The sequence below is a fragment of the Bombyx mori genome, chromosome 14 (assembly GCF_030269925.1).
Source record: "Bombyx mori chromosome 14, ASM3026992v2".
NCBI lineage: Eukaryota > Metazoa > Arthropoda > Insecta > Lepidoptera > Bombycidae > Bombyx > Bombyx mori.
This window is the reverse complement of record NC_085120.1, coordinates 2789404-2803126: the sequence shown is the minus strand read 5'-3', so window position 1 is coordinate 2803126 and position 13723 is coordinate 2789404. Positions and strand designations below refer to the sequence as shown.

The 13723-nt window shown below is 37.5% G+C and overlaps 2 protein-coding genes across 4 annotated transcripts in view; one reads left to right on the top strand and one right to left on the bottom strand.

Annotated features, from left to right (window-relative positions):
* The first annotated feature begins 272 nt into the window (after positions 1-272).
* On the top strand, positions 273-8468 carry LOC101736168 (uncharacterized). The gene is made up of 3 exons (XM_004922777.4): positions 273-511; positions 3858-4387; positions 5878-8468. Exons 1-3 carry the CDS (start codon positions 500-502, stop codon positions 5990-5992), a joined length of 657 nt encoding a protein of 218 aa, XP_004922834.2. The 5' UTR covers positions 273-499; the 3' UTR covers positions 5993-8468.
* LOC101736031 (alpha-N-acetylgalactosaminidase) overlaps positions 7713-13723 on the bottom strand; it is a 79663-nt gene continuing 73652 nt past the window's right edge. For 2 of the 3 annotated variants that reach the window (XM_038015380.2, XM_062672012.1), the window contains exons 6-10: positions 13147-13308; positions 11438-11635; positions 10584-10751; positions 10425-10500; positions 7713-9394 (exon numbers count right to left, since the gene is read on the bottom strand). In XM_038015380.2, the coding sequence (XP_037871308.1) occupies positions 9285-9394; positions 10425-10500; positions 10584-10751; positions 11438-11635; positions 13147-13308 (714 nt within the window). In that variant the 3' untranslated portion in view covers positions 7713-9284. The remainder of the gene's footprint in view (positions 9395-10424; positions 10501-10583; positions 10752-11437; positions 11636-13146; positions 13309-13723) is intronic. The other variant, XM_012697248.4, reaches the window with a different exon arrangement.

Genomic DNA, 13723 nt, shown 5'->3' with positions numbered 1-13723 from the left:
CTTTTATAAAAAATTACATTAGCTACTCATACAATTTCCTGCATATTCCTTAGTATAGTCCATGTAGAATATTATAACACCAAAAAGCCTATGGATTTCATTTATTTGTAGCTGTGGTATATTCCAGAAACGCACAGTAGTATGGAAAATATATTATTATTATTTTTTTTTAAATACGTAATTTGGGTACTACTTGAGATATTTTTTTGTATCCCGAATAGCTTTACTATGAGGTGTTTCAGGATTATCCATTCTTTCTGGGACATCCTGTATACAAGCCCAGGCGCTATACCAGCAACTCCCTAAATAAACTACCATTGTAGATAATTAACGCGACATTCGCACGACATGACGAACTAACTAGTATGCTCATAGTCGATTGGGTAATGATCAATTACCGATAATGAACGTAAAATTACAGTAATTCATTCCTGTGTTAACGTTGTTTGAACGAAGCTCAGTCCTAACTGATCCTTCGTTGGATGCGGTGTGTTTCAAAATGCATTTTGTGGTGAGTTTTATTCATTTATTTAAAATATTGTTTGTATTCAGTTCTAAATTAAGTATACTATGGTTTCCACTCAATGTCACGCTCAGATCCATACACTATTTTCGAATAATGTTATATTATACATTTTTATTTATTGCATTTGGTGTGTGAACGAACTCATAGCCCACCTGGTGTTAAGTGGTTACTGGAGCCCATAGACATCTACATCGTAAATGCCGCCACCCACCTTGAGATATGAGGTCTAAGGTGTCAGTATAGTTACAACGGCTGCCCCACCCTTCAAATCGAAACGCATTAGTACTTCACGGCAGAAATAGGCGGTACGGACTCACAAGAGGTCCTACCACCAGTAATTACACAAATTATAACTGGCGGGTTTGATTTTTATTACAACATTCACCGTGGAAGTTAATCGTGAACATTTGTCAAGTACGTATTTCATTAGAAAAATTGGTACTTGCCTGCGGGATTCGAACACCGTTGCATCGCTACATACGAATGCACCAGACGTCTTATCCTTTAGGCCACGACGACTTCAAATAAATTCAATAGGCTAATCGTTGAAAGTTGAATAAACTCGCGCAATCAGTATTATTTAATAAATGACATTGGCCCTTGTCATCTAATAATTAATTTCGACCGTTTAATATGATTCACAGATTTTAACTAAACAGCTTTGTAATTTTAAGTTCTACTTGTGTTATCGGAAATTGAGTCTAGTGCCGTTAAGAAATTCAAGAATCGACGATTAGTATAATATAATATAAAGAAAATTTCATGCCAATCAGTTAAAAAATTGAAGTACAATCAATAATAATGTTTTTATATACGCAAGTATGCAGAGTCGGATTTAATGCAACCTAACCCATGAATCAGCTCGCTGAGTTTCTCGCCGGATCTTCTCAGCGGGTCGCGATTCCGATCCGGAAATTCGCGAAGCAGCTGCTCTTGAGCTGTTAGGTCTCCTTCGGAGGCGCTCGGGTAGCTGTTAGCAAATCCCACCCCTCCTGGCTGAGCCTTTGCTCGCCCACCTGTCCTGGTGAAACTGGAAAGGCCTCCGGGCCACCGGTAATTCTTCAATCATAAAAAAAAAGTCGGATTTAAACTTAACGCCACTCCTGGGAATCGGAAAAAAATCCGCCCCAATACTGGAACTTTACTTAAACTTATATGTAGTTGATATATTTTATTTTTCAAAATTAAAATAACTAATTTATTGCAGAAACTTTATTACCTATATGATATATACACCGAAAATATAAATAACTATTTGTTTTTTTTCTAAGAGCCTGTGCACACCACGTTTTTTAAACGCGCTGTCGACGCGCTTTTGTAGCGATACAGACGCGATACGCACGCAAGTCAGACGCAGCCTGTAGACCTTTGCACACCTGTACACATTCAAATACGCGTTTGAATCGATAGACGCGATGCTAACGCGCGTTTGTATCGACACACATGCGCGTTGGCATCGCGTTTGAATCGATACAAACGACAACAAACCGCCCTGTGGGATAAAAGCGTTTAAAAAACGTGGTGTGCACAGGCCCTAACAATTATAAATTCGGCACTAAGGGTAACTCATAATTATATTACATTAAAAAAAAAAAACTAATTAAATTTCTTTAATTCCAGAAAATAGAAAAAATCGATTATTATTTTAAATCTCCAAGGAAATAAGTTGATTAAATCACTTTGATTATTCATTTTTACCAAATGTGCCAGAATTATAATTCACAAATAATGGATTAATTGAATTTCTTGAATTATCAATTAAACAGAAAATCATTAATTAATAGAATTAATTATTATAATTATATTAAGCAATCTTGATAGGACTAAAAATATTTTTTCCCACTTTCCAAATTTTGCCGCCCTAGTCACTTGCCCCGACTGCCCCTAGTGTAAATTCAACACTACAAGTATGACCACGTGTCTACTTATCACCCTCAAATAACTTTTCTCCCATAACCTCAGCGACGCAATGTACATGCTCTCACTACACTTAGCTCCATACTGACGGGCCCAACTCCTTCCTCATGTTTGACACGGTACTTTAAATATTAGGTATTATATTGTAAGCAGAAAGTAAAACTTTTTTTTAAATTTACGAGTATTTCTTTCATTAATAATATACACCTGTGGTATCGATGCATCGCAAAATAAATTAACATTAATTAATTAGCATCAACAGACCGTTATGACTGTAGGTACTTGAACCATTGTATCATAGTTCACTTGCGGACTAAATTAAAATAATAATAATAATAATGGTTGGTTCGAAGTAAGTATCAGTTGAATGGAATATTTGAAATGTATTCAACTGATAATTATTTTTAATAAATGTATCTTTTTTATTTCATTGGTTTTATTATTATTTTGACTTGTTGTTGTTGTCTGAAATAAAATAAATCATTCATTCATTCATTCAATACGCACAACTCTACTTTGGTGTGTCGGACTTTTCTAATTCAATCTTTTCAGTTTTGGAATTCAGTTCCTCTTAATGATAGCCTAGCTTCCAAAACAAGGGTTCGGTAACTCCTTCTGAACGAATTCGCAGGAAAATCTTATTGTTGGAATTTTCTGTACAATATAACTACTATGTGTATTTTTGTCAGAATATTACGTAATAATAATATGTTATATGTACCCATATATGTATTATATACGTATTTATGAGTATATGAATGTATAAATTGTAAATTATATTATTATATATACGGTGTTTGTATGTGTACCGTGTGCGTTTTGTTTTATTATTATTTGATTTTTTGTTTTTATTATTATTATTATTGTTTTTGTTTTAGTCCGAGATTAGTTATTATTTTTATTTAATTTTAGTATAAATGAAATGTTAATGCAATGTAATGAAGACGTGTAATATGGATGTAAAATCTGAAGTAAATTAAATAAATAAATAAATAAATATATAATAATATATTTTCAATCAATATTCTTTCGATCCTCGAGCCCCGATGCTCTAAGGTCTCCCAGAGCGCTTTCTACACCACCCTTGGCTGACGGGTAGAGAAAGCCTTATTAAGTTCACCACTGTATCCTGATGCATAAAGTTAAATAAATAAATCTATACTTATTACTTATCTTATCTTAATATATATAAATCACGTGTCACGTTGTTTGTCCGTGATGGACTCCTAAATTACTTAACCAATTTTAAATTAAATTTCCACACCGTGTGCAGTTTGATCCAACTTGAAAGATAGGATGGTTTTTATTTCGATTAATGTATTTATTAATTAACAATAAAAATTCCTAGGTCCACACGGACGGAGCCGCGTGCAAAACCTAGTAAATAATAAAATTGTTTTTTATTTATTTACAGATTCTTATATGTGTTTTTGCACTTACTGTACATGCAGCTGTCATCGATCGCGGTCTTCAAACACAATTGAACATGAATCGAGAAGTGAATAAGACTGAGACTATTATTGATGATAATGCTAATGATGTTTTAAAAGGAAGCAATAATAAATCTGACAGTAAAGCCGAGTCACGTGATGTGTTAAAACCAAGGAGCCCCAAGAATATTGAAGACAGCTTAAGTCCAATTGAAGCCATTGATTTTGGTAACACAGCAAGAGTGGTTAAGGAGTATAATGGAGAAACCGTTGTCGAAAACCCAACCGATCGCTTGACGGAGGATATTAATGAAAAAGAAAACGAGTTTGAGCCTAAATCCAACCACGATTTCTTCGAAGATCCCTCGATCTTCCCGATCATAGACTGTCCAGAAAACTGCACTGAACTGGATTTTAATGAGTTCATATTCAACGAAGATATTCAAAGTAAATATAAGGATGAGTATTACGATGACGCGAACGATTTCTTTCTTGATGCGTCTCGATTTAAAAGGTGAGTTTTTATCAATTTAAATGTGCAATGATTTATTGTCAACACCGACGGTTTGGTCGTAGATTATCTGTTGTGAATACGATTCAGCGTTGCTCGTCATAGTATTGGTTTGGAAAAAGTGGTGAAAAATATCTATACACAACGCCATACCACTTGTCTAAGCTGGTAGTCTTAGAAGACTATGCCAGCGTCACCGAGCTAGTAGGTGAGCTCACGGGATTCTAATCCGAAGACGTGGCTAACACTAGCCCTAGCAAGTGCAGTGCTTCGCAGATTCTACCACCGGATCGGAATCGTGACCCACTGAGAAGATCCGGCGAGAAACTCAGTGGGCTGTGTTTTAATTTACTAGCTGAGCCCTTCGTTGCAAGCGACGGGTTCGTCGAGAACGGTGACCGGGATAGTGACGTCTATCTTAATTTACTTATAGACGTATCTACGTGGGTCTATCTGCTTAGCAGTAAGTGGGCTATAACATCGACAAACTGTATAAACTGTTATCAGAAGGAAGAAAAGCTCGTGCTATTGACTTTCCGACCTCATATCTCTTTATATTCTTATCAAGAAACACTAACAGAAAGAAGACTAATGACATTGTTGCATGTGCTATATATAGTAGTTTAATTTAAAATTATTATCACATCATTTCAAATAATGTTAATGTTTACAGTTGAATCATTCGTGTGGTTCCTAGGAATATTATTTGATTCTTTGTTCATTGTTAATGTATACAGTAATTATTGTTCCGTATTGTTACTCATAAAATACGATATAAAATTTATAGTCGCTTAATTAGTTTTTGTGACATAAGAATTGACTAGTATATTTTGTTGAAAATCACTTCTAAAATTATAGCTTTTTTTTGGGCCGGGGGTCAAACCTCCTACGAGGTTCCAGCGCCTAGGGGGGACGCGAGATATGGGGAACTGGTTCGCATATTTTTGAAGTGGACCGTGGACCAAAGGGATGGAATTTAGGGCCCAACTCTCTAAACGACTCCCTGCACTAACGCTTTTACAATCATACTTTTATCAATGTTTTTTTTTAAATGTTGGCAAAAGAGCAACCATATAGCCATAAGTGTTCACGGTCGTTAATGGAATTCAGCAATAGCAATTAGCTGCATAACTATCTATTGAAATATAATTATAGGCGTCGTTAGGCCAAAAGCACTGTTCACTTAAATCTGTGCCAGTCTAATTGACCGTTTTTTTTATTGCTTTGATGGGTGGACGAGCTCACAGCCCACCTGGTGTAAAGTGGTTACTGGAGCCCATAGACATCCACAACGTAAATGCGCCACCCACCTTGAGATATAAGTTCTAAGGTCTCAACTATAGTTACAACGGCTGCCCCACCCTTCAAACCGAAACGCATTACTGCTTCACGGCAGAAATAGGCAGGGTGGTGGTACCTACTCGCGCGGACTCACTTGAGGTCCTACTACCAGTAAAATAAGTTAGTATAAGCTAGATTTTTTTCGTTTCCAGGAGTGTGAACATTATCGAGGAGGAGAATCGCGCGGTCACCGTTCCCAGCTACAAGATCTCCGTAAAGGATATGAAATTTAGCGATACTAGATCGTTCAACAATGTACATACTTAACATTTCCAAGTATTCTGGTCATACAATGTGAAGCGAGGGCCACAAAGCCTTCATTGTTCTTTTAACAGTGGACCAATTAATGTCTTAGTCGAAGGCATAATTAAAATTACATTTAAATTTAATCTCGCGTTTTTTATTGGACGCCATTTTGTTTCTGACGTATTGAAAACTTTACAATTTTCGCGCGCTCGCTGTAAATGATTGTTATTTTAATATGACGCTTTTATAGCTTCAAGGGCCGTGGGGGATTTTGTATACCAGATATTCGTTATATCAATAAACACGGACATACGGAAATGGATAACGACCTTCGATCAATAATTGATCGAAGATAACGACATTAAATTAAGTATGTAGAACTTTTTGGCGGGAGCACGAAGAGGGAAATGAATTGTTTTTTTTCTGTTAATTTTGTGTTCCTTATGACAGGTTTAAATGCGTGATAGCCATGGTTAACCTTTTAGCTTCTGTGAAAGTAAACAAGTATGGCAAAATTAAACGGATGTATTAGACGTTGCAGCTCTGGTTCTTAAAAAAAATACTTATCAAATGAAGTCTCAGTAAATAGTCATCCTTTTACACTAACTTTATTTCATCTCAACTCAATACGTTTCATTTAATTTCATTCTAATTGTTTAAAGTCTTAATTTAATCAACTTCATCTCATTTCGCTTCATATAATTTTTTAATTTAAAGGCCGGTTTACAGTTTGCGAAGTGTGAAGTGATAAGTGTTAAGCGTTAACTTAACGCGATAAGTCTCAAGTGTTAAGTAGTCTTCCGTTTACACAGTGTTTAGGAAGAAGCTCAAAGTAGTGGTACTGTCCGTTGTGCATAGTGTCTCTAGAAATGGAAGATGAACAGCGCTTAATATTGAGACAAATAATTAAACAGATTGTATCTGTTGTGGTATCTGATATAGAAAATGAACTCAATTTTGAAATCAATACGATGTTAAGTAAGTTTTAATAATTGATATTTTTTATAAGCTTCATACTGGAGACAATGGCGTCGCAACAAGCCAATTGCCATACTTAAAAAACGAATAAGAAAATCTTAATTCTCGTACAAGTAAAACTTAACAATTATGTCGAAATGTAGCGTAAACTTTCAAGAATATGTCTTGATCATGACAAAGCTGCTAGCACTATCTAACCGCCTCGAATAGAGCAGGACATGTATATTAAATATATTACTACTCCTCCTACTGAAAGCGTCCGTGTCCAATGAAACGACGAAATATTTTTTCCTTTCCTAATCGCTCAGCCTAAGGAGCAATTATAGCTATACTCACGAACTGAACACGGAACCTTTATTTTGTACTTACTTTTTTTTGAACCTTTATCTCGTTCGTAACTGGCATTATCAGACGGCTCGGCTTAGTCCCTGGCATTTCTGATGTCCAATAATAGCCACTCATCATTAAGTATCCCGTATGATTCGTCTAAATAGGCACTCATAAAAATTTTTTTTTTAAACGCTAAGTTATTTTTTTTATTTTGTTTATTTACGTGGACATCGAAGCCTGTATACCTAGCAAGATGCCGATAAGTCACTTACCTTGATGCATGAGGTCGACCATCCCATGCTTAATTGTAATCTTCATTATCAACTTAAAATTTAATGTAGATTAAGCATTTTTTTAAATCTACTTGTAAAACAACTTAAAATCTATCTCTTTATAATTCTAATTTAGTTAAATAAAAATAAAACGAACAAACTGTACTTAAATTCAAATTCATTTTTATTATTATTTTTACTACATAAAAATTCTTAAAATTTACGGGTAGGTACCTAAAATGTACACTCTTAAAATCTAGGTACGAAGTAATGGCAAAGTAAATAATTACAATATTATACGAATTAAGGCCTAATCGTACCACAAAATATATTTTTTTCTGGTATGGCCACCCTCCTTTCAAAAAACAAACATTTTTGCTTCGTCTTAAAAATAAATACCTACAAGTCGATGATTTGTTTCCCATTTTTTCTCAAAATAGCGTGATTAAAAAAACCTTCAATCTAAGTATAAATGTCACATCGAACTTCAAAATGTTTAAAAATTTTATTTATGAAGTTAATGTAATTTAAAAAATATAATTGCATTATCTATATTATATTGCCATCAGCGTTTTATTCGCATTTAAGATTATCTAAGAAGCATCAGTGAATTATTAAGGACAAATTATGGGCCAATAAATATTAGAAAAATGAACAAACTGATTTTTTTATCAACTCATACGATTTTAGTATTTTTAGGCCTTAACCGTTCACACTTATAAGGATGAAATATAAATAACATGTCGTTTGTAGGCAAGAGACGTGTTAGACGATGGTAACTATGTCGAGTCGCGCCACGGAGCGCGGGAAAGCGAAGTTTGACGTTTAACTTGTCAAATAACTATTACAAAATGGACTCTAAAATTTACAAGTTACGATTGCCGCGGTGGTCACCCTGATATCGATTAATCCATTCAAGTTTTTAAAAATACACTCATTCGTCGATTCTAGTGTACAAAAAAAATATTATTTTATTTTTTCAAAATGGCATTCTATTTGAAATTCGAATCGGTTCGACTCATTCATTTATAGTTTGGCTTTGGATGGACTTATCAAGGTTAACACGGTGGCCCATCTCAGGATATTCGATCAAAGTTTCGAATATATTATTGTTCAACGGCTAATCTCCTTAAAGTAAAATTCGGCAACTGTTTCGCGGCAGAAATAGGCAGTATAGCTATACCTACATGTTCGCTTTATATGTACGATCTATGGATTGACAGAAATATAAAATGCCACTGGGCTATGGGCCTTAGAGTTAAAATGAAAATAACATTTTGTTTCCACTGAATGGTAAAGTTTTCACAAAATTGTTTGTAATCAAACTCGTTAGTATAAAGGGCGCTAATTGTAATTTAATTTACATGATAAAAATACCGCGTTCGCTATCTAGATGGCGCTGTATTAAGTCAATAATTTTCATAAATATTTGCACGATTGCACTGAATTCCGTATTGATTTTATTTAAAAATCTGAATAAAATTTGAATTTTTTAATTGATTTAAAAAATGATCGTAAACTTACATTGAACAAAAAAAGTAAAAACACGTAAACTTCAAATGATTTGTTCTTTAAAATTGTTAATAGAAAGTAAAACGAAAACTGCACTACCTACTCGGATCTGAAAAATAATTTACATCACTGCTCTCTGTTAATCAAAAACTGTAACTCATCAAACCAATCACGCGTCATTTCATTTAGTACCGCAGGCGGGAGATAGGTAGCGCTGTAACCTATTTCTTGGTCAGTCGGAACACGTCGTTGAGTGGCGTGTACGGAGTCCGCGTCGTTATCGCGTTGAAAGCGTAGCCCGGTTGCGCGTCTGCCCTCAAAATCACCACACCTGCAAGATAAATACGATAATCTAATTATCATGGGAAGACCAGCTTTCAGACAGCCCAGCGTCAAATGATCACTTATAAACACTATGGCACCTAGTGACCAGAGAGCAATAGGCAAGGTTTTTTTATATATTTTATTTGCTTAGATGGGTGGACGAGCTCACAGCCCACCTTAAGTTGTGTTCAGACAACGTAAATGTGCCATCAACCTTGAGATATAAGTTCTAAGGTCACAGTATAGTTACAACGGCTGTTCCACCCTTCAAACTGAAACGCATTACTGCTTCACGGCAGAAATAGGCAGGGTGGTGGTACCTACCCGTGCGGACTCACAAGAGGTCAAATTATAATTTTGTGGGTTTGATTTCTATTACACGATGTTATTCTTCCACCGTAGAAGTCAATTGTGAACATTTATTGAGTACGTATTTCATTAGAAAAATTGGTACCCGCCTGCGGGAATTGAACATCGGTGCATCGCTCAACACGAATGCACCGGACGTCTTATCCATTAGGCCACGACGACTTCAAATTCCCACACGTGTCTTGACCAGGGCCACCAGGACACTTATTTCTATCGTTCTTATAGCGTTTACGCTGAAAGGCGATTGCATGCAGCAGAGATGCGAATGTTGCGATGGATGTGTGGAGTAACGAGAGTGGATAGAATACGGAATGAATATGTTAGAGGAAGTCTGAAAGTGGCACCTGTGACAGAGAAGCTGAGAAGTGCGCGTTTGGGATGATATGGACATGTGATGAGACGAAATGAAAATGAGGTTGGTAAGAGAGTGTTAACTATGAATGTGGAAGGATTTAGAGGAAGATGTAGACCTAAGAAGAAATGGATGGATTGTGTGAAAGATGATATGGGTAGGAGGGGAGTGAGCGAAGAAATGGTATATGATAAAAGAGTATGGAAGGAGCAAACATGTTGCGCCGACCCCAGGTGACTGGGAGCAGGGCAGGATAATGATGATGTTCTTATAGCGTTTACGATTGCTTATATTATAGACGTAGGACGACACTTTCTACCTGAGGGGTTGACCTTGACCTTGATCTTCGTCTGCGGCGACAGCACGCCGTAATCCACGTCCTCGTACAGGTCCTGCGGGAGATATGGCAACGATTGAGTCGTGTGGTCACGGGCGAGTTGCTCCCACCCCCCCGCTGGGGCGGTCCCTCACTCACCTCGACCCTGTAGCCGGTGGGGTTGCTGAGCCCCAGCTCCCTCAGCGTGACGGCGACGTCGGAAGGAGTCCCGTCTGTCCTCCTGTTGACGAAGGCCACGGCGTACGAGTAGAACTGTCCCTGCTGGATGGGCAGGATGGGGCGGGACCAGATTTCGATGCCGCGGTGCTGGAACATATAGAACGGTCGCGACTTTCAAACATAACGCTATTGAAGTAAAACTTCTAATGCGGCTTCCAAAAATGTTGCGTTAAACGTTCAACGCTCCTGGGGAGGGGGAATAGAAAGAGACAGAGCGAGAGTGAATGCGCGGCACTCGAACGCATGCGCGTAGTATTCCTGTTACAGGCCAGCGTAAGCGTTAGGGACGAGTAGCATCCAGTATTTTAATGAAGTATTTAAAATTTATTTAGTAATGCGTTTCGGTTTGAAGGATGGGGCAGTCGTTGTGACTATACTGAGACCTTAGAACTCATATCTCAAGGTGTGTGGCGCGTTTACGTCGTAGATGTCTATGGGTTCCAGTAACCACTTAACATCAGGTGGGCTGTGAGCTCGTCCACACACATAAGCAATAAAGGAAAAATATATAATATAAATGTTGAAGAGGTCGCATTTCTTATACACAGTATTGCCTATTACAAGAGCAATTTGATTTAAAAATAAAAATGAAGAAAACCACATTAATACACATCAAAAAAGAAGTTTCACTTCACTCATGTGGACCAAGTTGCATGAGCACCGTTTTTTTTTTGAGGGTTTTATCTCCCGTTTTTTTTGTTATATCTCTATGTGTATATACCGCTATATGTTGTATGATCCCAGTAGGATAAAGCAAGGACAAGTTTGAGTACCTTGTAGATCCTCCTGCCTTGTATGCCGAGGGGGTCCTGGTCGACCTCGATGATCTTCCTGTTCTGCAGAATGGCCTTGTACTCCGGCCTGATGGTGCGCAGGTCGACGCTCATCAGCAGCGGCGCGGCCAGGATCGCCCATAGTGCGAACTGCGTCTTGCTCTGCTCATACGATAGTCCAAAGTTGCCGACGATCAACTGTTTCGGAGAAGGCAATCCGTTTAGTTCGTGTCGTGTCACAGCTTATTGCAACTGAGTAGAGTTTTTTGATGTGAAACATCTATAGCCGCACGTAAAACCGATTTCTGGCGTGGCGACGCATGCCGTGGCGACGCTTCTCCACGCTATATGATGGTATATATACAGTCTATATGCAGTAGTGTGTACGGTGTGGCGACGCGTCGCCATGCGCAATCGACTGTGCGATTCTCTCCCACTCGATCCGGCGTTAAGCCATCTCTCTCGCTACACTGAGCTCGGATACCTATAGTGTATACTCCGTAGTATATACAGTGTTGTTTACTACAGTACACGTAACCTGTGTTTTACTTGAAAACAAATTATTTTTTCGTAATAGTTTATTTTATCATTATGACATATTTAGTTCCTATCACAATCTGTTCTTTTCTGCATATTACTTTTACAAAATAATGTCGATGTTTCACATCTGCCAGTCGTCCCGTGACGGCTCACATTTTTTTTCTTTTTATTGCTTAGATGGATGGACGAACTCACAGCCAATCTTGAGATATAAGTTATAAGGTCTCAAGTATAGTTACAACGGCTGCCCTACCCTTCAGTAGTAGAGTTAGGCGTAAAGCTTTTAAGCTTTCATTTTATACCTCTATATTATGTTTCCAAAAGAAATCATATAGTATTTATATCTACCCTCTCGAAAGAGCAAATACCGCGGGTCAATTTTTTTTTTTTGTATTACATTGCGTACGATGCAAGAACAATCCTTATACTATTCTATTACAAAATATTTTCAAATCAAATTAAAGTTTTTTTTTGACACTGTTTACGGGGGAATCAAATTTTAATGTGTTTGTTCTATTGGGATTCCTGGTGGCCTTAGTCTTACAAGTGAACCCGGCATGTGGCGCTGCACTTAGACTCTACATTTTCCGAATTGCTTCCAAACAACTTCTGAAGGGAGGGTTCGCAACAGAAATAAGAAGTTTCACTTCTTTCACTTGCATTAAGTTGCAAACACACCATTATTTTATATTAGTTTTTTAATCTGTCAAGTTAAGCATTATTCGGATTCACTAAAAATATATTTACACAGGGATTCTGTTGTATCGCAGCTACGTTTTAAGGCACTGTTTTGGAAAAGAACATACGTCTTATTACATAAATCGTCATGTTACAGTAGCGTTATATAAATACAGGTCACGAACGCTGGTCATCGATCTCGTCGAACCCGTCGCTTGCGACAAAGGGCTCGGCGAGTAAACTAATCCATAGATACAACGCACTGAGTTTCTCGCCGGATCTTCTCAGTGGGTCGCGTTTCCGATCTGGTGGTAGATCCTGCCAAGCACTGCTCTTGCTAGAGCTAGTGTTAGCAACGTCGTCAGACTTGAGCCCCGTGAGCTCACCTACTTGTTAGGGTTACGCTGACACAGCCTCTCGAGGCTATCAGCTTAGGTAGGAAAAACAAAAAGTTATGTTACAATAGCGCTGTATTAGTAAAGGCCACGGACCATGTCGGGGTCGTTCCAGTGTCCCGGCCCAGCGTTGGGCACGATGACGTCTTGGTGGTTTCCATAGTAGTCTATGATAGACTCGACGGAGGCCCACGAGTCCTGGATGTCGTCGAAGTTACGCCACAGATTGCAGTGCTCGATTATTGACGAAAAATTTGGCTGAAATAGAGCAAACAAAATTAATAAGCCAATTACATTTGGTCCGTTTGAAGATCACAATGTTTCTTTTTTGGAACGAAGTTCCTTAAGAAACGATGCGAAGGGGTACCCTGACCAGGAAAAAACGTCCGTAACGTAAGATTTTTATTAGTAATGCACACAGTGTACGACTTAACTTTGTAATAACGTGCAAAAAATAACATATTTTTTTATCATTAATTGACCACGATCTCAGAACGTTCGTTTGCGCAATACACTAACCACTACACACTAAACAACCGTGAATGAAGTGTACCACAATAAGTTTGCACGTTACCGAATGACCGTGGGTTGTTGCGAAACCTCCAGTTTCATTTTCTTTATACCTCGAATAGAACTTAAAATTATAATTTTTATATTATGGAACTTCGTTCCT